At 44.2% G+C, this 24,493-nt stretch overlaps 1 protein-coding gene and 1 pseudogene across 2 annotated transcripts; both read left to right on the top strand.

Annotated features, from left to right (window-relative positions):
• The first annotated feature begins 5,572 nt into the window (after positions 1-5,572).
• Positions 5,573-6,178, top strand: LOC118587609 (annotated as a pseudogene).
• Positions 6,179-16,331: 10,153 nt separating this feature from the next.
• On the top strand, positions 16,332-23,103 carry Polr2m (RNA polymerase II subunit M). 2 transcript variants are annotated; one of them, XM_036194338.1, is made up of 4 exons: positions 16,332-16,626; positions 18,929-19,114; positions 21,136-21,340; positions 23,023-23,103. In XM_036194338.1, exons 1-4 carry the CDS (start codon positions 16,514-16,516, stop codon positions 23,059-23,061), a joined length of 543 nt encoding a protein of 180 aa, XP_036050231.1. In that variant the 5' UTR covers positions 16,332-16,513; the 3' UTR covers positions 23,062-23,103. The 2 variants fall into 2 exon arrangements, with proteins under 2 accessions (XP_036050231.1, XP_036050230.1); XM_036194337.1 differs by lacking the exon at positions 16,332-16,626 and having other exon boundaries at positions 18,675-19,114.
• The last annotated feature ends 1,390 nt before the right edge of the window (positions 23,104-24,493 follow it).

Genomic DNA, 24,493 nt, shown 5'->3' with positions numbered 1-24,493 from the left:
TTCAAGGGATTGTTCTGCTGCCAGGGCCTTTGTGTTTTTCATACAACATGTAGTGAATTCTAAAGACTGAACTATCCAGGAAGATGTTACAGAGAGCTGCTACTTTATGCAGACTGAACAACTGAGAAAAGCCTTCTAGAGCCTTGGTTGATACCACATCTAGGGAGGCCCCGTAACATGGCTCAACCCGTGAAGGCACTTGTGAGTGAACCTGACAGCCTGAGTCTGATCCCTGGTGGCTTGCATTTATATTCCAGCACTTGTATGGAGAGAAGAGAGGCAGAGAGGTGGGAATCATCTGGAAGCTTTCAGGCCAGATAGTCTGGAGTAAACAGCAAGCAGGAAGAGAAAGACGCCCTACCTCAAACCCAAGGTGGAAGGAGAGAGCTAACCTCAGAAAGTTGTCTCTGTCCTCTACGTACACCAGGGCAGGCATATTCCTATATTCCCACCAGGAGCCTGAGTATTTTGTAGAATGGGGATGCAGGATTCTAGTGGTAACACAGTAAATTTACCTTTCCAGAATAAAGAACCACAATATAAATGAATGAATTTTACTATGGTGCTTCTTGTTAATATTTTCATTTCAGTCCTCCTTAGCTTTCTCAAAAACACACAACAAGCATATATAACATTTATTTGTCTCATTTTCAAAAACAAATATGACCTTTCATAGACAAGTATAATCACATGGTTTTTAAGAATACAGGCTCTGAGGTCCAACTGCTTGAGTGTAGTCCCTTGTGTGTACCTATGCAAGTCATGTGACCCGCCAGAGCCCCCATGAAGAGGAACAGAGGCAGATTCTTCCTGGTGGGGTTGATGTGAAGAATGATGAGCTAGTCCTTGGACAGGTCTTAGAATAGCAGTTGGTACACAGTAAACGCTTACTAGATACCACCCAGTATTGTTACGTCTTTCATAAGTGGTTTGACTTAATGCACTTAAAGTTTATGTGTACATATCATATAGAATCTGCATCTTTCTTTCTTTCTTCTTTTTTTTTTTTGAGACAAAATCCCATGTATCCTAAAGTGACCTTAAACTCTTGTGTAGCTACAGATGACCTTGAACTTCTGATCCTCATGCCTCAGCCTCTGAGTGCTGGGATTACAGGTGTGCACCTCCATGCCCAGTTATGCAGTGCTGGGGATGGAGCTGGGCTTTGTGCCTGCTAGGCAATTGTCTATCAGCTGAGGCACATCCCTAACCCTTGTATCATTGTATCTTTGTAAAAAGATTGTGTGTGTGTGTGTGTGTGTGTGTGTGTGTGTTAGTATATAAACATATGTGAGTGCAGATGCCTGCATAGGCCAGAAGAGGGCGTCAGGTTTTTTTGGAGATGGAATTGGTTGTGAGTTGCCTGATGTGAGTGCTGAACTCAGCTCCTCATGAGTGAGCAGCAAGTGTTCTTAATTGCTGAGCCATCTCTCCAGCTCCACCATTTTTTTAAGCATAATTAATTGGATTCTATTTCAGTCCAGCACCATGATTCAATTAACCTGTCCTGTCACACTGGAATTTCTAAGGTTGTCTTTGCTCTTTCTTAAGCAATCCATCTTCTGCACACGTCCTTGGACATCCCCCTAATTGTTTTCTCAGGTTAAATTCCTTGATGAAGAATTGCCAGTCCCAACAGTATGCGAGCCTTAAATCTTTCAGTGCACCAGGCCTAATTTGTTCTGTGGAAATTTGTGTGCACTGAAACTCACCAGTACTGTAAGGATGTGACTTCCTGACCCCTCTGCCAACATTAGCAATGAGAAATGGAGTATATGGAGAATTTCTTGCCTTTGCAGACCTGTCCTTCTAAAAGACAGTAAGAAGATTTCCTGCAGGATAGTGCCCTTGGGTAGCTAACCTCAAGAACTTACACTTGTGAGTTGGGTTCTCTCAGGGCCCTGAGAGGATCTCAGCAGCCGATGGGAACCCAGAAGGGACTCAGAAGGAGCTGGTATGCCCTGGGATCCAGAACCTGCTGCTCAGTGAGGACTCTGTCATGGCTGTATGCTAACATGGTAGAGGCATGTGGGAGAGGAAGATACCACAGAATGCAGCAGGAAGTTGGGGAGATTCTGAGGCCAGCGTCACTCTTCATAGTAGTCTGCTCTCCTAGCAACTAAAGGGTCTTCCGAGAATGTGTCCATCACATCCACAGATGGTATCCTCAATGATGTCACCACCTTCCATTAGCCCCCCCACCCACCCAAGTATCCCAGTGTTCTCCACATCGCCACACCAAGATTCTAGCAAAGCAACTTTCAGGGAACAAGCCACACCCAACCCCTAGTGAGAGGAGACTTGATCAGCTAAGCAGGCAGGTAGAAAGCATGCCTTCTTTTCCTCAAACCTAAAGATGGGAACCCGGAAGAGTGGATTCTGTGAGAGAAGAGAAGAGACTGATGTGTTTCCAGGAGGAGAGGTCAGAAAGAGACACCTGCTGAGGCCTTGGGATAATTCATGGGGCAAAATGACCTAAAGCCTGCTATAAGCGCTCAAAGCAGGGCCTGTTTTTCTCTTTTCTTTCCTCCCTGCAGCCTCTCCCCCCCCTTCTTCCCTCTCCTTCCCTCCCTCTTCTTTTGCATGCAGGTACCTGATATTCTAACACAGTGGTTGGGGACACAACTCATCTACCATTGCCTTCCCCTTGCGCAATCCTTGAACCTCTACTAGCTGCAGAGGCCTGAGTTCGTTTCTGTGCTCTTGGTCCTGTTGTTGTGACCCAGGTGCCTGGACTGGCACTTGATGATGGTAGCTTTGACATAGGCTATGAGACCAGATGGCATCTACTCTCCAATCCTTTTCACAACGGTTCCTATTCTAGGTCCTTTGCATTCACACCAATTACCCAGCCTGTGCATTCTTACAGGGGCACTGCTAGGATGGTGACAGGGCTCACATCGGATGGATGGACCACCAAGAGCACCTGACCCTGGGCTTTTCAGCCCAGCTAGGGCACACTCGGCCATCTGGCAAAAGCCCAGGGCAGCTTCAGGCTGGGAAGGCTGCTGCTTCCTCACTTGGGAAGGTAATGGGAATACAACTTCCAGTGGGTATTTTGATAACTATATAGTATAATCTTTGTGGAATTCTGAATAAAATATTATATAAAAACCCCATCATTTGTGCCCAAGGGCCATAAAACTGATGTAATTTGAATGCAATAAAATATAAGCAAGCAGCAAACAGTTCTTGTGGGCTTTCTCTTAATTTTTCAACACATACTTCAGAGTTTTAAGATACAGCGTTTACAGCATTCACCTTCCTGAATTAGGGGTGGGGGGATGCTGAGAAATAATTAGTAGGCAATTTTTTGGCCCTGGGGCTTTTCTTGTAAATGTTTTTGTTGGCAGGCACACTCTTGAGAACAGGAAGTCAGTCTCTTGTTACAGATTTAAGACTTTTCAGAGCCAAATAACAGAAAACTGGGTTAGTTCTGAAATGAGAGCTGGGATGGGGGTGGGGTGGGCTGTCCTGGGCTCTTTCTGGAGATTAATGACATCTTGCAAAAATTAATTCTCTCTTTTCCTCTTAACTTGCCACCTCCTAAACAAAGCACACGCAGACTGAAAACAACTTAGCTGATCATTTTGTAGCCCTACCCTAAAATACAAGATCTTTATGGCACCCACAGACTTATTTTAAAATTTTTGGAGAGCTGGGGAAAAGAAAGTTAGGATTGTCTCAAGTTGACTGTGTGTTGTTGTTATTGTTGTTTTTTGTTTGTTTTTCTTTGTACAAAATCTTCAATATGAAATTTAAAGTATTAAAGATGCTCTTTTCACAGTAATCATAAAGATTTCTACTTTTCTTTGAAGTTTTATTTATTTTTTTATGTGAGAGTGCTCTGTTCTGCATGTATACTTACATGCCAGAAGAAGGCATCAGATCCTATTACAGATGGTTGTGAGCCACCATGTGGTTACTGGGAATTGAACTCAGGACCTCTGGAAGTACAGCCAGTGCTTTTAACTGCTGAGCCATCTCACCAACCCCCTTCTTTGAAGTTTTAAAAACAGTTTTTGTTACTAAGTGGTGTGTTGAAGCAAGTATTGTAAATGGTATCAATATGTCATTGAACTGGTTGCAAATACAGTGATTGTTTGAAGTGGTGAGACTGGACATTTGACCAGGGCATTTAGTTGCTGGATTAGAAAATAAGGAAACCAGTGCTGCCCTCCAAATTTATAAATGGGCTTGGTAAGGTGGAAAACAGACTAAATTCATTTCTACAAATGATACTTAAGAGTTGTAATCTTGACGAAGTTTATAATCTGGAGGAGGGGCCGGGTGGTGGTTGCTCATGCCTTGAATCCCAGCACTTGGGAAACAGGCAGGTGGATCTCTGTGAGTTTGAGGCCAGCCTGATCTACAGAGTGAGTTTCAGGACAGCCAGAGCTACGCAGAAAACCCTGTCTGGATTAAACAAAACAAAACAAAAGTCAAGAGAGAGAGAGAGAGAGAGAGAGAGAGAGAGAGAGAGAGAGAGGCACCTGTGCCATGGTATGAGTGTCGATGACAAAGACAAAGGGTAGCTTTTGGTTTTCACTGTCCACATTGTTGAAGCAGGGTCTCTCTCCTGTCTCTGCTGTAAGCGACCCTGGGCTAGCTGGCCTCCAAGCTTCAGGTAACTCCCATCCTTGCCTTCCAGCTCACTGTAGTGATGCCACAGAGCTGGGCTTTGCAATGATTCTTTTAAAAATTGAATGAATTATTATTATTATTATTATTATTATTATTATTGAGGGGTATACATGCCACGGTATGTGTGTGGAGGTCAGAAGGCAACTTTGTGGAGTAAGTTCTCTCCTTCAGCCTTTGCATGGTTCTGGGCTTGAACTCAGGTGGTTAGGTTTGTGAGGCTAGCACCTTTACCTGCTGAGTTCCTACTGGCCCTGGGATAGTTCTTAAAACACAAAAGCTTTATAAAACTTTGAGATTTTTTAGGAAAAGATAATTTTCCATTAAGAAGTACAGAAATGTACTGATAATCTAGAAGTTTCCATGATATTATAGTCTCTCAGAAAAGGAAACAGTTTACACATGTCCCAATATAGATGCTCATATGATTCACATGTCCCAGTATAAAGGCTCTGCATTCAGGGACCCCCACACAAGGAAGGAAAGGGCAGGACAATGGAGTGAGTGGCTGGTGGATGTATTCCCAGACTGTAAGGACATGTCATCCTAACTCCAACTCCTTCTTTCTTAAGATTTATTTTACTTGTATGTCTTGTGTGCATATCTGTGTGTAGGTACGTGCACATGAATTCAGGTACCTGTGTAGGCCAGATGAGGGCATCAGATCCCCTGGATCTATAATACAGGCAATTATAAAATGCCTGATATAGGTGCTGGGAACATAACTCAGGTGCTTTGGAAGAGCGGTACACATTCAATAATCACTGAGCAATCTCTCCAACTCTTTAGCTTGGACACTGTGTGTCCAACTGGAGATTGAATGAGTTCAGAAAACCACAATTTGCAACTCTTGGCTCATGTTAACTGTTTCCTTTCTTATATTATCAAGAAACTGTTGCTTTCTGGACCTGGCCAAGCAGGAGGCGCCATCATGAGTGTTGACATTTGCCATAAGAACGATGGAAAGGTTCAGCACAAGGAACCCAAGAACCTGGACATCTACCTGCAGCTGCTAGTCAAGCTGTTCAGGCTTCTGGCCAGAGGAACCAACTCCACCTTCAATCAGGTTGTGCTGAAAGGTTAATTTGTGTGTTGTACTAACTGGCCACTTCCGGTCCTGTCCAGGATGATCTGAAAGATGAAGCTTCCTGGCTGAGAGAACAAAGCAACTGTGGTCATGGGGACAGTCACAAATGATGTGAGGATTCTGGAAGTGCCCAAGCTGACGGTGTGTGCACCGAGGGTTAAGCAGCTGGGCTAGAAGTGGCATCCTCAAGGCAGGGGTGGTGGTGGGATGGTGGGGTGGTACTGGTGGTGGTGGTGGTGGTAAGAACTTCATCTTTGACCAGCTGGCCCTGGAGTCTCCAAAAGGCCATGGCACTGCATTCCTGTCTGGTCCTCGAAAGGGCTGCAAGATGTACATTTTGGCAAGGCCCCAGGAACTCCACACCGCCACACCAAACCCTGTGTCCATTTCAAGGTCCAGAAGGTCGAATGTGCCAGAGGTGAAAGGGCCGGCCACAGCTACGAAATCTAACCCTGGATCTTACTGTTATTAAAAAACAAAAACAAAAGCAAACAAACACAATTTTGGATGTTGAAAAAGAAAAAGAGAGAAACTATTTATTCCTTCAAAACGACCTCTCTCTTCAGCCCATTCCAAGTGGCATCCTCCCACACCATTTGTTATAATTTGCTTGTCTTCTGCTATTTTGACAAATTTTGAATTTTTAACCCTATAAATAATCTTAAACTACTCAAAGCTGTCATCCCCTAGATATGAAAATCAAATTACGCTCAAGAATTCTGGGTGATGGAAAACATTATCCAGTCCCATAAGATATGGATGGCTATGGGAGTGTGGCAAAACTGATAACCTGGGCCGTCGTCAGCACTGGAGGAGTGTTTATTTAAAGGGGATACCTGCTTCCTGGTTTTACAACATACCAAGTATTTCTTCTCAACATTTATGAGCTTAAATAGATGCAGATGTTGCCAAAGAATGTGCTGTGAGACCAGCCATCTTAGAATTGTACAGTTTGAGCACTGAGAGCCTGTGGGAGGCTAGCTCTACACCCTCCTTTTCAGTGGGAGGAAACTGAGGCTCAGAGACTTTCATGGACTTAACACAAAGGTAGTGGTATGCAGACCCTTTCCCCTGAAGTCCTGGTTGTAGATTGTGTTTGTCCTAGTTTTTTCTCTCTCTCTCAGTGTGTGTGTGTGTGTGTGTGTGTGTCTGTGCCTGTTTTTTTTTTTCTGTCTGTCTGTCAGAGAATAGGTGTCAGAGAACCACTGTGGAATTGGTTCCCTCATCCCACCTCTAGGTAGGTCCCAGGGATTGAACTCAGGTCACTAGGCTTGTACCCAAGTGCCTTTACCTACTGAGCCATCTTACTGGCCTGAGACTGACTAATTTTCTTCAGACTGTCTTCAGTCTCCTATCTGGATTACCTTGTGCTATGTCTCTCCCATTTAGGGGATTTTCTGTTTTCTGGTTTTCCCTGAGCAATTCTCCTGTCTATTTCGTAGGCATCCCATACTCCTCCTCTTTCTCTGCTCTTGGTTGACATGGTTCAGAGCTTTTTTCTTTCATGTAAAGGTGACCAGACAGGCTTCTGGCCAGGGATGATGAGAGACTGGGTAGTTAGTATTTCCCTGCTCTGGGCTGCAGAGCACCAGCTTCTTTAGCTCCCTGGCCTCTGATCTCCATCCAAAGAGTAGCAGATGTGGGCTAGAACGATGGCTTCCTGCTTAGGAATGTGTGCTGCTTTGGCAGAGGACTCAAGATTGGGTCCCGGCATCCATGTCAGCGGCTTACAAAAACCTGTAACTCTGGCTCCAGGGGATCCAACACCTTCTTCTGGATTCCTCAGCCACATTATATTTATTTATTTTTTTTTTCAAGATGAGGTTTCTCTGTGTAAGAGCTCTGGCTGTTCTGGAACTCACTTTGTAGACCAGGCTTGCTTCAAACTCACAGAGATCCACTTGCCTCTGCCTACCTAGTGCTGAGTTTAAAGGCATGTGCCACCACTGCCCAACAAAATAAATATTTTTTTAAAAGAGCAATAGATGTGACTATAATGAAGACCCACTTATTTCCAGTCACTATAGGGACCTTATTTCCAGTCACTATAGGGACCACATTCAGCCCATGAGCCTAGGAGGAAGGTTGAAACGTTTTGCTGTAGAAACTTTGCTAACTACTACCCTTACCCTTTTCTGTATGTGTAAACTGTTTTTCCAGCAGCAGAAAAGAACTACCAGTATAGTTCATTTGACCCTATTGTATTACTTGAGTAAACTTTTTAGATTTATTTATTTTTATTTGATGTATATGAGTGTTTTCCCTGCATGTATATATGTATGTATGTATATATGTATGTATGTGCATGCTTGGTGCCCAAAGAGGCCAGAAGATGATGGCATTGGAGCCCCTGGAACTAGAGTTATAGATAGCTGCTGGTTGCCATATGGCATTGGAAAGCAAACTGGGTCCTCTGGAGGAACAGCCAGTGCTCTTAAGTACTGAGCCATCTCTCCAGCCCTAAAATAATTTTATAGCCAGACTTAGGATACAAAATGTCCTAGATATTTTATGACAAAACAAAGCAACAACACTTAGTGAGGCCCTTTACAGGCAAGGTCTCTGCTCTCCAGCGCCAGCTTGAATGACTTCTAAGCAAGGCTTGGTCTTAGCTCTCCTTGTACTTCCCTTTGCCTGCCTGCTTCCCAGTTCTCAGGGTAAGAACCTTCAGGGTCCTCCTGCTACCCCAAACTCGGCCCTCTGATGCTCTCTGGTTTGTCCTCGGCCCACTCCACGTCCTGTCCTCTCTCTCCTCTCCCATTAAATTCCACTCTTGCCGGGCAGTGGTGGCTCACGCCTGTAATCCCAGCACTCAGGAGGCAGAGGCAGGCCGATCTCTGTGAGTTTGAGGCCAGCCTGGTCTAAAAAGTCTAAAAAGCTACAGAGAAACCCTGTCTTGGAAAAACAACAACAACAACACTCTTTTACTGTAGGCCATTACCTCAGCAGAGCTTTTATGAGCAGGATCATTTGGAACTAATTCATGTTCCTGTGCAGATGACTGACAGCCCACAGGCTTTCCAGAAGGCTCTAGGCCTCAAAGGAAGATCTTTGTTAACCAAATTGTCTTTTTATTGGTGGAATTTCAGCCCATGTGTCAAAGGGAAGTAAAATACCACAAAGGAAGGAGAAAGCATTTGAAAGCTTCCTTAAGACTTTCTGACCTGAGTGGAAGAGGGGGACAGAGCTAGAGTGCCTATATGGTTTGTACTAAAGATAAGGGCATGGACATGGTCAAGGACATTTTTATTTCTGGTTTATGAGCTTATTCATAGAAAAAATATTACCAGTGTTTAGTATCCATAAATGGCCATGTTACTTAACTAAGAATCATCCTTAAACTTTCTCATTAAAAAATAAAATTAAATGAAAATTCAGAGAGCCATACATTTGGCAATCCCTCCTCACCCCAGACTATCTCTCCCCCCACTGTCCAGCTCATAAAACACTGGTCGGCTGGAATGAGCAATCCCTCACTGAACAGCACTCAACCATGCAAAGGTCTGAAGAGGAAAAAAGTTCTTTCCTCTGACTTGAAACTTATTTAGTTGAGATTTTTCTCACCAGAGTCCTTGTATTTTTTTCCCCATGGGCAACTGCCCCTTAATTAATCCCATTTCCCCCAGTTCTAGTTCGTCTGAGCAGCTGAGCAAACAAAGACGCAGGCAGCCATTTTAATGTGCTTCCTCTCCCAGACCCTCTGGGATGGGTGGGCTGTTCATCTTGTCCGTAAACTGGGGCCGAGATGGGCCTGGAGAAAGCAGCTAGGGACTTCTGTCAGGATTAATTTTAATAGACTGCAGGCTGCCGCCCAGGAACCATAACCCAGCAAATGGCTCTAAATTAGTATTTGCTGATAAAAAAGGGAGATAGGAGCTGAGCATTCAGCCCTGCATCTCCAACAGTTTGGATAACCAATGCAAGAGTATACTTTTCTCATGATTGTGTGCACTTTACGGCCCAAACCCTAGGATGGCTGAGGAAGGCGGCTCCGTGTCCACGATCGCAGGGGAAATTAGCTGGGAGAAATGGGACATTTTGTAGAAGTTTTGGATTTTAGAGCTGGACCGGAAATGACTCTACCCTAATTCCTATGGACCTAGGGTGCTCTGTGTTCTGATCTCTTTAGTGTTCCTGTTTTTCTGTGTCTCCCATTAGCCATGACCATGCCATTCTCTGAAGCTCTTCTATTTTGATTAAACAATAACAGTTCCCAAAACTAATTTGGCTCCTAGAATAAAAATAACTTGTTTCTCTAGATTCTTTTTACCCATCCCCATTAATGGCTGGCCATGAGAGAGATTTTATCAATCACCTGACATTCTTCAGTTCCCCTTGGTTCCCTAGTTATCACTAGCAATGGTTACCCAGTCCCCCAAAAAGTCCCCTTCTTTCTTTCTCCTTGTTAGGTCTCAAACCCAGGACAAGTCTCACTCAGCACTCCTCTCTCCCCAAGCCTCTCCCTGCCATGAGCTGATCATCGGCTTCCTTCCCCCAAGTCTGACGTCCATAGAACTCAACCATTTTGCCTACACTGCTCTCTTGGTATCTTGACCTCCCTTGATCCATGGTTCCTCTCTTGCTCTCCCTCCCCGTCTCTGCTCTCATGTCTAATTTAGCCTGCCAGCCACGTTCAGCCTAGACTGTTCCCTCTGCCTGCTTTCTCCCCTATATCAACAATAAAAATCTCCATACTTTAGGAGTAGCCATGCCCTCGTCCTTTAATTTCACTTTTTTATTTATCTGGTTCTGAAACCATGGGAGAGGCATAAACAAGCTCCCTTCCAAAGGATGTGGCCTTTCTTTCTTTCTTTCTTTTTTTTTTTTAATCGAGACAGGGTTTCTCTGTGTAACTTTGTGCCTTTCCAGGAACTTGCTTTGGAGACCAGGCTGGCCTAGAACTCACAGAGATCCACCTGCCTCTGTCTGCCCAGTGCTGGGATTAAAGGCATTCACCACCACCGCCCAGTGGATGCGGCCTTTCTAAACCATGTTGCTGATTTAACTCTCCTAAGGTGTGTATAGATCATTTATTTCTGCTGGCTTCTGCCAGCCACCATATTCAATTCCAAATCCTAGAGTCCACTTCTTCAGCGGCTTCTTGTCTCTACCGGCTCTAACCACCTGTCTTTCTTTGCCTCCTCTGTAAATGTCCTTTCTTTGGCTCCTAGAGCCTGCTACATCCTCTGGGATTTCCATCACCTGGACATCTCTCTATCTCCCTGGCTCCTGGACCCTGCTTTGCCCTCTGGGGTACCCATCACCTAGTTATCTCTCTTTCTCTCTCTGGCTTCTGGCCCCTACTATGCCCTCCAGGGCCCATCACATGAGCAACTCTCTGTTTACTAAGCCTGCAACTTCTCCACACCCTTATGGCCTCTTCAATTGGATCCTTCCCTTGGGTGGAATCCTTGCTTGTCCCATTTATCTCTCATGTTTGCACTGCTCACTGACTTCCAGCTCCTTCTTGGAGCATATTGGAACTCTGTGATGGAGATTGTTTCCTGACCCTTCTTCCTTTCTCCCCAGACTCAATTCCTTCTTCAGACTCAGAAATTTTATTAAGGCCTCACAGTCTTACTGCAAATGGCTTGGCTGCAGTACAGCTCAATGGCCAAGGATGGCACACTTGAGTTCCAAATTCTTGCAGCTTGTAACATTTGCATAATAAGCAAATGAACCTAAATCTCTTATCTCTAAGGTTTTTTCCACTTTCCACTCTTGAAATTTTTTCATCTCTATGATTTCTCTCTATTCTGCTCTCAAGAAATCTTTTAAGACTGTTGTATAAGATTTGTAAGTTCATTGGATGTGGTTAAAGAATCTGTAAAATCTGTAATGAAAATTGGCTTAAAACTTACAACAGAAAGGATTATAGTTAAAACCCTATACAAAAATAATTTTAATTTGCTACAACATACTATATATGTGATCCAACTTCTGTTTAGAATTATATATATACATATATATACCATATATATCCAAGTTTTATATATATACGTGTGTGTGTGTGTGTGTGTGTGTGTGTGTGTGTGTGTGTATAGTTACTTTGAGTTGACCTTGGTAACCTTAGGAATTTATAAACTTTGATCATATTTAATCATCCTAATTCTAACTTGGATAGAAAAATAGATGTTTTTAAATAGCAACCATGTGACTTGCCTCCATCTTACCTGATGACCTCATCAGGATGAGAGAAACCATGTGACTGGCAGCTCTCTTTACTAAGGTTAAAGGGTACATGGCATGTGACTTTATGACCATCTTGATTGAGATAACCACATGGCATAAAGTAACTAAAACTTCTTAGTCCCACTGAACTCTCTGCTTATCATTGTATCTCCCTTTTAGACTAAAAAGACAACAGCAGGTCTCGAAAATATCTTGGATTAGGATGATTAAATATAATCAAAGTTTACAAATTCCTAACGAGCAAGGTCTGGATGATTCTGATGGATTTTCTGACCACCCTCCTGCATCTTAGGCAGCTCTAAAGCCACCTATACTTCCCTAGCCCCAGGCAGTCCCACAGAACCCAGGCAAGAGTGAAACAGGCTGCATTCCTTTCTCTTCCTGTCCCTTAACCATCATTCCAGTCTTCCTGGGCTCCAAAAATGACTGCCCAATTTCAGCAGGAAGTAGTTATAGAAGAGATTAATTTGTACCTTATCATCAACAAAAGCCTGGAATGTTAGATCTTAAACCCTAAAAAAAAAATCTCACTCAGCCTTTCTCACCACCCCAACCCTTCCCTCCCAGGGGCTGGGGCTTCCCTTTCCCCAGTCTAATTGCTATAGAACTCAGCCATTTTGTCTACACTGCTCTCTTGGTCTCTTGGCCTGGGCCGCCTGCCTTGGTCAGTGGCTCCTCTCTTGCTCTCCCTCCCCCTCTCTCCTCTCATGGTCTAATTTAGTCTTCTGGCCATGTGCAGCCTGGACTCTTCCCTCTGCCTGCTTTCTCCCTTATATCAGCACTAAAAATCTTCTCCATACTTTAGGAGTAGCCACATCCTCCTCCTTTTATTTCATTTCATTTTTTCATTCACTCCTTGTCCCTTCTCTGTTTTCTCCTTCTCTGCCCTGTGACTAGCCAGCCTATAAGTAGACACTGAGCTCTCTGGACCTCTCACTAGAGATGCCCCTGGGAAGTCTTTCTGAAATAAAGCATGCATCCCTGTTCACTCTTTCCCTTGTCTTTCTTTCTGTCCATCTTCTTCTTCCCAGGCTCTCTTTCCCTTTCTCACAGTTTTCCTCATACCTTGAGTCTAATTCTCCCCCCTGACTCTCTCCTCCATATATTTGTGAGGCTGTGATAGGGAAGAGGGTGAGCGTGACCTGTAGACAGAGGAGTCAGGAAGGTCTTGGCCCTTACTGATGTGGAGGGGCACCTTGGGGGATGACTGAGAGAGGAGGTTTGGTTGAAGTAGTGTATGGACAGCAGCCATTATAGTTCGAAAGTCATTGGGGTGACACTGTTGGTTCATTATTCATTAGGTATAGCTGCTGTTTGGGTTTGTTTGACTCTTCAGTATGTTCTATTGCCCAGTGAAAACATTGGGGGAGGGAATCAAGTCAATCACAGAAGAAAAGTGAATTTGCTTCATGCTTGTTAATGACCTTTGGGAACTTTAGGTCCACCCTCTACCTCCACTATCTCCTCAGTCTTCATGGATTATGTCAATTGTTCCTGGAGAGAATTACACACACACACACACACACACACCTTTATTCGTTACTTGTCTGGATGCTGTAACAAATACCCACAACAGTAAATTCAAGGAAAGTTTACTTAGGCTCACACTTTGAAGATTCAGTAGATCATGGTGGAGAAGTCATGGTAGCAGGAGTGTGAGGGGGTCACTCACACTGTATTGACATCAAGAAGCAGAGAGAGAGAGAGAGAGAGAGAGAGAGAGAGAGAGAGAGAGAGAGGTGACTGCTGGTCCTTAGCTCAATTTCTCTTTTTTTATTCAGCCTATGCAATGGTGCTGCCCACAGTTAATATGGATCCTCCCACTTCATTTAACCCCCTGGAAAAGCTCCCTCACATGCTCAGAAGTTTGTGACAAGGCTGTCCAGTTGACAATATTAACTAAAACAGTACCATAAAAATGTTTAGTGCAAATTCTGTGCTATTTCTTAAGTGTGTCCAAGCCAGGGCACTAGGGCAAAGGGCTAGTGGCTAAAATTTTAAAAGCAAAATGAAACAACAATCAATTGATGAGGAAGAGGAGGAACAGCTGGGGTCATATACATTGCCTGTGGAGTGAAAAATGACAGGGACACTTTGTAAACAGTTTGGCAGCATCTTAGAAGTTAAACATTCACTTACCCCCTGGTTCTTAAGAAGTTAAACATTCATTTACCCCATACTGGGGCAGGATAGAAAGATGGGAAAAATTATGGGGACACAGAAAGGGAAAGGATCCCCTCACCCTGGAGTCTGGTTGAAGTCTCTTGCCAGCTGAGAAGTAAGAACTCTTGCACATTGCTGCAAGGACTGCTGGTAGAGATAATATTCCTTTCATATGGAGAGACTTTATGTTAAAATAGCAACAAACCAGACTTAAGTCCTAAATGTGTTAGACTTTGAGCAGGTCCTAATTTCTTCCCTACACATTTTCTGGGAATCTCAAACAAGACTATTAACTCTGTTTACAGTGAAGGTGCCTGACCTTCCCCACATCCTTCTGGTCTATATTTTTACTTTATCAGTTGTAATCCTGTCAGTACATATGAGGGACACAATAAAGAAACTTTCAACATTACTGCTCCATTATTAGAGGCAGGGTTTTTAGTGTGAATAAGAGAGAGAGAGAAACCATTTAGAAGAATCCAGAACCAAGAGAAAAAGCAGACTGGACATTTTCCAGGGTTAGGGATGTGGGGGGGGGGAGAATAATGGAAATAGCAAGAGACAGAGCATAGTGAATGAGTGCTAGAGAACGTGGGCTGGGTAACTCATGCAGATTATAAGTAGGACAAATAGCTGTGGGGAATTACTCTTTCTGGGGATAGAAAACCCAGCTCACAAGTTCTTGAAAAATTCTGGCTTTTGTCTAACCACCAGAAATCCATCTATAGTCCAGCTTGAGTTCATTTCTGGATATATGGAATTCCTGAGACATAACAACCAGGAACCTATCTGTGGTCTCTTTTAGATTTCTTAGCAATGTTACAAAGATAATAACTTCAAAACCCATCAAGTTTAAGTATTGTAAAAACAGTGAATGGTGACTCTCCCTTGAGAAGCCCATGTCCACATCTGGGTATGTCATACATTCCATCAGATAGCCTCTCTTAACACTCCTAATTAAGCCTATGTTAAAATATTTTTATTAGATTCCTACTTTGCTAGTCCTGAATATTTTCTGCATTAAAGCTACAAATCCTGGCATGGCCTGAAAGCCCCTAAAGGATCAGGGGAACTTCTCAGGCTGTGGAAGGCACTGCAATGGAATGGAGCTGTTCTTCCTCTCTCCTTGGATAACATGGCCTAATAAGGCTGCTCTGAAGAGAATGAAAGTTTATGTTGACTTGAACACCTAATACAAAAATGTTGATAGTAATTTGATTTATGATCATTAATAACTGAAAACAACTCAAATGTCCTTCAGCATAAACAAACTCACACAGTGCAATACTACATAGCAATATAAAGAAACATTGGCATAGAGGAACTTCAAGACCACTACACTAAACATTAACAAAACCAGACTCGGAAATTATCAAACTATTTTCCAGAGAGGTTGAACTATTTTGCAACCCCCTCCCCCATTATCAGTCTATAAGAATCTCAGCTGCTCTTTATTTTTTCTAACAGTTGACATGGTCAGTCTTTCTAAATCCTGATATTCTGACTTGTCCAAATATTCACATCTTGTTGTTTTGTTTGTTTTGAGTCAGGGTCTCACTATGTAGCCTTGGCTGGCCTCGAATTTACTATGTAGACCAGGCTGGTCTTGAACTCAGAGATCAGCCTGTCTCTGCCTCGCAAGTGCTGGGACTAAAGGCGTGCACCACCACACCTAGCTATATTGTCTTTATAATATGCATTTTATTATAGCTGGTTATATTGGTCATTCATTATTTTTTAAAGATTTATTTTATTATGTTTAAATTTTGTACACATGTGTATGTGTGCGCACACGAACCAGGTGCCTGCAGAAGCCAGAGAAGTTTCCAGAGATGCCCTGGAGGTGGAGTTAAAGGCAATTGTGAGCTAACCAACAGGGCAACAGGGGTGCTGGTACCCAAGTTCTGGTCCTCTACAAGAACACTGTGCACTCGTAACCACTGAGGCATTTCTACAACCCCCTGTCCTTTATTTTTATTGTGATTATTGTTCATTCAGAAATCCCTGTGAAATATTTGTCCAAATTTTGTTTTTCTTAATTTTAGAAGCGACACTATTACTTCTGCCATATTTTACTTATTTAGAAGTGTGTCAGGAAGTCTTTGACATGAGTCTCCTATACTTTCCCAAAGCGCAGGCGAACGGCTGGGAAAGCAAAAGACACCCATGCCGAGAAAGCGCGCCAACCCCGGACACTTCTGCGGTGATGTAACTTCCGCCCCTGCGCGCTTCCTCGGGCGCCCCCTGCTCCTGGCCCTGTCCGTTTCCGGCCTTTGCCTAGAGCCCCGCTCGGCTCGAAGAAGCCGTTCTCTTCCGGGAAAATGGCGACTCCCGCTCGCGCGCCAGAGTCGCCGCCGGCCGCAGAGCCTGCGCCCGCCGTGGGCCCCGCTGGGGAGCCCTGCCCGCCGCGCCAGCCGCAGCCCGTGCACAATGTTCTCGCTGCCCCGCGGCTTCGAGCCCCCAGCTCCCGAGGACTTGGGGCAGCGGAGTTCGGTGGAGCTGCGGGAGAGGTTGAGGCGCCAGGAGAGACTTTTGCGCAACGAGTAAGCGGGGGCTCGTGGGGTCGCGGTTGCGGGGAACGGGGAACCGGGATCAAGGAATAGGCCCTCGGGGGTCGGGATCCGGGACCAGGCTCCCGCTCCCCACCGCGGCCTTTCGGGCGAAGGTGACCTTGCGTGGGCAGGCCTCCTGGGCAGGCCCGGGCTGCGCGCGCCATGCATGCCTCCATGCTGCCTGGCCAGCATCGCCCGCCTGCTCGATTATCCATGTTCCCACAACGGCTTGGAGAGAGTCTGGGTACCAAATCCTCTTGACCAGAACGGTCAAGAACCCCTCTTCTCGATCTAGAGCCCCATTCTTTCCCAAACCAAAGGATCTGGGAGAGCGAGCTCTAAAGAGTGGCTCTTTGGGCCTAGGGTAGATTATGATAGCTGATTTTTATTTTTTTTAAAGGCAGCTTTGTATAAGATGGGATTTAAGCAATAAGAGGCGGAAGACACCAAAAGGATGTTTTCCGAGAGGTTTTCAGCAAGGGGGAAAGTGAACTGTGAAGGCAGAGGGACTGGGAAACTGAAGTACTGGTGAAGTAATTTGGAGATAAATATATAGTTGTTTTATTCATATATATGCGCGCGCGCAAGTGTGTGTGTATTTAACAGGTGGCTGAAATTTCTGGAGAGCCACAAAGGATAATGAGAAAATTGGGAGAGAGGAATGGATTCAAGGTTAACTTTTTATTGGGGTGTATTTAATTGAGGGGAAAAAGGCTGGCTTTTAGTTAGTTAAAAGCCAACTGATTAAACCCTGAGAAATGGTACTAGGCGCGCGCGAGAGGGCCGAAAAAGCAGAGGAAGCTCCAATGCAGAGAGATGTTAGTACTGTTGAAAACGTGCGAATGAATGAATGTGGTGTGGTATCAGGAAGACTAGGGACCTAAGAGGCCTCCGTTTGTTATGTAACCATGGGAAAGAACCAGAAAGGGAATTTCACTGAGAGAAGGAGCCAGTGACCACTTTGCAGGAAGGGTTCCTACTGGAGACAGGTCGGTGTTTTGATTTTTCCAGAATGGGTTGTTAATATTAGCAATAAAATAACGTTTTGATCTCAGGACATTTTTAGATTCTTTAAGAATTACTGGGCATCCCTAAGAGCTCTTGTTTATGTATGCTGAATCTAGAAATATTACCGATTTATCAGAAACAGCTAAGAATTCTTTCAGACACAAAAACACGTACGTCCCCTTCCTTTGTAAGGTAGTGATGTCATCCCATTATGTGACCTCTGGTAACCTGTTGTAGTCACTTTTTATGACAGAGGTAGCAGACCGTGCCTTTGACCCACAGAGCCGTTCTTCCGCACACTTAAACCACTGGTCTTTGTCAGTGTGCTTACTGTACAGGATCTGCGTTCCTAAATGTTGAAGACCAGAATTTCATATTTTTAAGGGACTTTGAATATAGGTGTGAGTGTATGTAGAGACAGTGTAGAGTTAAGACCCAAATCCAAACATGAACTAAAGTTGTTTTTATACATGGCTGGAAGGTAATTTTGTACTGTGATCTTTATAGCTTGGGTTTGACTGCATCTCATCATGTGGTCAGGTGTGAAATTTTCCATGGGGCAGTCAATTGCAGATTTTAGATTAGGAAGATACAACTTTTATTTCTGAAATTCTGATTCAATGAAATAATTCCCCAGTCAAAGCCCGGGGGTGGGGTGGGGGTGGGGGGTGAGGTCGGACATGGCGGGGGGGGGGGGGGGGTTAAAAAAAAATTAAAAGCCAGCTAGCTTTTCTTCAAGGGTTACATTTTGCCTTTTAAATGCTGTGTTTTCGTGTTTAAGAACATGGCTCTAATGTGTACGTGTTGGTTTCTTTTTTGCATTCGACAGAAAATTCATTTGCAAATTGCCCGACAAAGGTAAAAAGCTTTCAAATACCATTGCCAAACTGAAAGCTACTATTGAAGAACGTGAGGAAAGGGTTAGATGAAGAAGTGAATTGTTTGATCCTGAAATTGTAGACTATAAGCTAAGGCAAAAAGCAACCACAAGAGTAGTTACCTACATAGAAAAGGCCCAGAATTCTGACCTGATGCTTGATACTTTGTCATTAGTTCTTGACTGTTTCTCTGTAGACGTCACATCATCTAAAACAACCACAGAAACACAAAGACTTGTACACCTCACTCACAAAGGCGATGAAGAGACTTTGGAGGCTTGCTGCACAGTGAACACAGGCGCAACTCCAGGCAGCAGAGCCAGGGCACCCTCAACTGAAGTTACCAAACATCCCCCAAAACGCCCGGTTTCAAGTCAAGCAGAAGTCATTTCCAGCAGCATTGACAGTCTGTTCATCACTATGTTGCAGAAGGTCACAATGGCAGACCAGAGTGAACCCTCAGAAGAAAACCCCAACGCTGACGTCGTGCCAGGGCTCCAGAGTGAGACTCCTAAGAGACCTCATTACATGGAAGTGGTAGAAATGCGAGCCAAAACCCCAGTGCTGCTGCCTCCTATGTTTAAGTCCAATGTGTAAGTGTGGAGGAACGGGCTTCCGCTGAGACTGGTATGTGAGGTGTCAGTTCAGAGTGCTGTGTGAGGAGCTTGTAAGCAGGAGGGAGCATACCGTGAAAACAGACCAGCACGGCTAGACTGGAGATCTGCTTTTGAAAAAAATGAAGTTAGTTTTGAAGGAAGTCATAGAAGGGGTTTAAATAGCAGCTGGGGAGTAGTGTGCTTCAAGATACTTGGCCAATGTTTCATAATAAACACAGTGGGAAGGCAGATGTATCATGACTTTTTTCAGTACCATTTGCTAGTGTGCAGCTCCCCCTCAATTGCTGGGTAAGCCCAGAGAAGCAATTGCAGGAACTAATGGGCTGTTCATCAGGAAACAAAACAAAGTGTGTTCACTACAAGTAGGCAGCAGAGCTGTGGGGACACAGTGAAGTCAAGATTTTGCTCCTTAAAGAGGTTGGAATCTAGAGGACCACTCAAGGTTTCCAAACTTGAAGAAATGTTAGACTAAATGATTGTAGTTTCCAGGAAAGGGACGCTAAAAGGATTTTTTAAAAAGATTTAACTAAAAATAGATTTGGGGGAATGGGGAAGAAATCTTGCTTTTGAGTTCTTTGCTATAATGTTTCTGAGATCAGAAAAAAATGAGCTCTGTGAGGAGAAGAGAGTTGTTTATAGTACTTAGGCCGTCTGTGAAGGAGTACTGCTGGGTAACTGGCCGTCTTTACATAGGTCAGACACAGGGAGACCATGACTGTTCTGCTTAGGAAAGCAGCTTCAAAAACCCATGTCATGATTGTTCTTGCAGACTTTAAACCTACTCCACTAGTTATTATTTTAACCTTAAATGGTTTCTTGTGTTTAGAAAACCAGGTCCTAGTACATTCATTTTCAGCTAGAAAAGTAACTTTGAGAAAGGTGTCTTGTGAAGGGGTCTCATCTTCTGTGCCAAGCATTCTCTTCACTTCTAGGAGGTCACATTGGAAGACCAGGTGTGTCAGAAAGAGGAAGGTGGCCCATGTGGCCAGGAATAGGGAAGGTGAGGAGTGAGCAGTGAGGGCCACCAAGATTGGTGAGTTTGAGAGAGAAGGGGCAGTGTGTGCATGAAAGAGACCAGGAGAGGCTGCCGCTGGCCACGGATATGTGGTATTGGGCTTGTGTGTGCGCGGAGCTTTGAGCACAGTTATAGGTGTGCTGCTCACACTTTTCAGCCTGTGGGTCATGGACCCCTTTGGGGGTTGAGTGATCCTTTGACAGGGGTCCCATCAGATACCCTGCATATCCTATTTATGAGTCAAAACAGCAAAATTATAGTTATGAAGTAACAATGAAATAATGTTATGGTTGGGGTCACCACAACCTGAGGGACTATATTAAAGAGTTGCAACATTAGTAAGGTTGAGAACCTCTGTGCTAATTCCTCTGACCTTACCTTTTGTATACTATCTGGGTACAGGAGACTACCTCATCTGCTCATGGCTGACTTTGCAGAACTTCATATGTAAATGGTCAGTTAGCTATGAAGCAGGACCACCTGGGGGTTCATTTCCAGTGCAGAACGCCAGTTCCTTCTGAGACATACACATGCATGAAATGACTAGTGACAGCACTGTATCATATATCACCACCCCTACCCCATCCATCATGTCCTGCCCATGACCATACATGGTGTTTCCTTGATCTCACCATCATCCTTGAAGGAGAAGGTTCTCATCTCTGGGGCTGTAATTGTCAGTTCCTCCCTCTAGCCTCAACTACCAACACCTCCTTTTCCTTCAGAACTGGTCAGGCTGTCAGTGCCTGTATTATATTCCACCGAAGCAGTACTCGGTTTACTTCCTTTTACTGGGCATTAAGCTCTTTTACAAGTGTTCTCTGAGTGAATGGAGGGAGTATAAGGTGTGAGGAAGAAGGCAGTGTTTGTACCTGTAGACGCGACCATTGTCAGCATCGAGCACGGGCAGACTTCTGCCATTACCCTGTAGAAGCAGTAGGCTTTGTGCATGGTCTGATTGTGCCTGCTTTTCCTTTCTCAGGTTACCCACCCAACAGAGTGACTCACCGGGTCACTGTCAGAGCAACTGGTCTCCCGCTTCCTCAGAAGAGCAGAGACGTTGGGCTGGGCAACATCTTGATGACATCACAGCAGCGCGCCTTCTTCTGCTTCACCACCTGCCTGCTCAGCTGCTCGCCATAGAAGAGTCACTGGCCCTGCAGAAAGAGCAGAAGCAGAATTACGAGGTAATTCTGGAGTCTTGGGTTTTTCTTGTCTGTGTGGTGGCTGCTGCTTCGGGAGTCAGAATTTACTCAGGCTGACTAGAAGGGTCAGGTTTTAGAGATGTGCTACTCGTTTTCAGTCACAAAGTTGCTCGAACTATAGGAAACCTCAGTAGTAATTTCCCAGTAGATCAAGGACAGGATTGGAGTGACATGGATCAGCTGTCTGCGGCTGCTGGGACAACATATGTCTCTCTCCCATGTGGCTCCCTCAGTGGTAAGAGCTCCCTCAGGGGCCTGCTTAGGGGGACGGTTCCCAGTTCCATCTACAGTGCAGGGGCCAACCCAGAAGGACAGGAGATCATGCTGGGTTGCCAGCCGCTGATAGGGTGCTTGAGACCATTACTTATGACCCTTGTGAATAGAGGCCCTTTCTACTTTGGGTCTTAATCAGTTGTATATAGCACTGTGTTTTGCATAGAATTTTTAAAAGTGGATATTAAGTTGTTGGTGGCACACATCTTTAATCCTACCACTTTAATTCCAGCAGTTGGGAGGTAAAGGCAGTCAGATCTCTTTGAGTTTGAGGTTAGCCTGGTCTGTACAGTAGACGGTGAGACCCTGTCTATAAATAAAATGAATAATATTGTTGAAGTTTGTGTTCAGATTAGCAAGATGGGAGAAGTAAGCGTGGAGATTAGTTATGGTTAGATTGTAACATTGTGAGTTTCTGGGAAAAGGGCATCCCCTCTCTCCTGAATTGCTTAGTTGGATTTTAGTCAGGTGCCTGCACCTGCTAAAGTCAAACTAGCTTTGTCTCTTTTTTTGCCTTTTCCTAAGCATTCAGCTGGCATGGACTGATTCGTTATGGCCCTTTGTGTTTCTTCCTCTTAATGCATTAGAATTAGCATCAGATCCAACTGCTATGCTGGAGAAGTGACCTTTGAATTGTCTCTAGGGATTTTTAAATACCTGTCTTGAGACATTTTTAGGCTAAACCCTCTGAAATGGGTTGCCTTGACAGAATAGTAATAGTAGGTACCAATTGTGCCTACCCATAATGTTCATGGGCTGAGGTAAGGAGCTGCTGAAGTTCAGGAATGAATGGGGCTTGGGGTGAATCAGAGATGAACCCTGAAGTCTACCAGCAGTTGGGTGATCTTTATGTGTGGAAAAGTCCACTGCCACTCTGAAATTTACTTGGACCTTTTTTTTGAGTGTTAATTTCTGAGACTTTACTTACTGAGGAGCAGTCAGCATGCAGCATTAATGTCTTGGCTCCTTTTGTACCATTGAGGTGTACTCCTCGAACTTAGAAAATATGATTTAATCTAGAGAAGGAAGTCTTGTCTGTTGGAGACATTGGCACCACATTGGTGATTTCTAATATAGACAGGTGGTTCTCTGTGTATGCAACACTTACTTAGTGTATCTGTTTATAGCTACCGCGGTGCTCAGCTGATTTCTCAGTTTCTTGTGCAGAGGTAAGCTGTTTCGATTGCAGCATTGCTTGCTAATGGAAGTCACTAGCAACTGCAGCAAGTGGACAACTCTCAGATACATTGCCCTGTGTCTAACAGGACAGAGCTGTCAATTTTCTGTTTTGCCAGAGACAGTGAGAATTATGCTCGTTTGTCCTGGGTCTTGTTGAGTATTGTAAGGGGAGCTGTACATGTGTAACTTGGACTTTGTTCTTTGTTTTGAAGGAGATGCAGGCAAAGCTCACAGCACGCAAACTGGCCTAGAGACTGAACATTAAAATGCAGAGCTACAATCAAGAAGGAGAGTCTGCAGGGAGATCCCGAGAAGTGGGGGACGAAGATGCTGCCCAGTCCTCGTCCTCGGATGAATTCTGAAGATGAGCACTGGGAGGACACCTCTCTAAAGCTGACTATATATCTCTATGAGCTGTCATTGCCTCGGGGAACTTCCTAACAAGTATCAAGATCCGTGTCAGACTTTGTTGAGGGACAGCAGTTTTTAAAGTTACACAAAGCTGGCTACAAATCAAGAGCCCAGTTTGCCTTTCAGAAGATGATCTTCATGTGCTTGAACAGGTTAATATTTGAACATTGTGTTTGACCTCAGTGTGTTCCAGTGTTGCGGTATGTTGTGCATTGGTCTGATATTGTAGCATGAGTAGAGCACACTTTTCTTTAACATAGCTGCCTTTTCCTTGTTCTTACTCTAGTGAAATAGCATTGCTTACATCCCTTCTGGTGAAATACTTTGTTATCCCAGGCACCTAAATCAATTAGGAAGGCCTGGTTCCCTTTCTTGAGAAATGAAGGGAGCAGTCTAGAGAATGGTACGCATGCTTGCATGGAGTTCCTGAGGGTGGGTGTGAAACACTGTGGAAGACACTCAAATTTACTGGTGTTTCTTTGCTGCTCCTGTCTTCTCTGCAGGTGACTGCTACCTTTCTGTGATGAAGCTAGGAGCACTTTGAGGAAGTACTGGATGGGGGGAGGGTCTTCTGAGCTGGTGTGGGGAGCTGCTCTTGGTTTCCCCTGTCTTGACTCATTGCTGTCTTGGGTGATAGGTCCATACACAGGGTGCTCATCTTTAGTAAGGAAAACGGTGTTCTTCTAAGAGTTATGGTTGAATTGTCCGCATATTGCTCTTTTCCTTTTTAAACCCAAAAGGGTGTTTATAGGCTGCAGAAACCACAGTCTCATGTATGTACATATTTGTGTTGTTAAAAATAATCATATGATCCTCTCCAGCAAAGATAACAATATGTTATCAAAACCCTTTGTCTATTATATGGGACCTGCAAAAGAGAAATAAAATACAAATCAGAGCAACTTCACATGTAATGGTTATTTGTGTGGTACTTGTTTGAATTTGACTTCTTTAAAAGTGGTGTTTGTACATGAAATTGGACTGAAAACATTTAGGTCAGATACACATGTGAAGGTTCCATAGTGGATGCTTTTAGCTAACAGAAATAAGCCCTTTCCATATCCCTCCCACTAAGCTGCTGTAAGAACCATATGGAACCTGTGGTTTTAAAACTACTAATAGATGATTTCAAAATAGATGATGTTCTTTACCTGTAGAATGAACTAGTGTTTCTGGAAGGTTGGTAAAGGAAAGCTCATGCACATGGCATGAAGTTGTACAGTCCCCCTGTGAACTGACCCTCCATCTGTTAATATTTGAATGTTCATACTT

This window comes from Onychomys torridus, chromosome 7, assembly GCF_903995425.1.
Source record: "Onychomys torridus chromosome 7, mOncTor1.1, whole genome shotgun sequence".
NCBI classification, from domain to species: domain Eukaryota; kingdom Metazoa; phylum Chordata; class Mammalia; order Rodentia; family Cricetidae; genus Onychomys; species Onychomys torridus.
The sequence above is the reverse complement of the archived record's forward strand: the minus strand, read 5'-3'. Positions and strand labels throughout refer to the sequence as shown.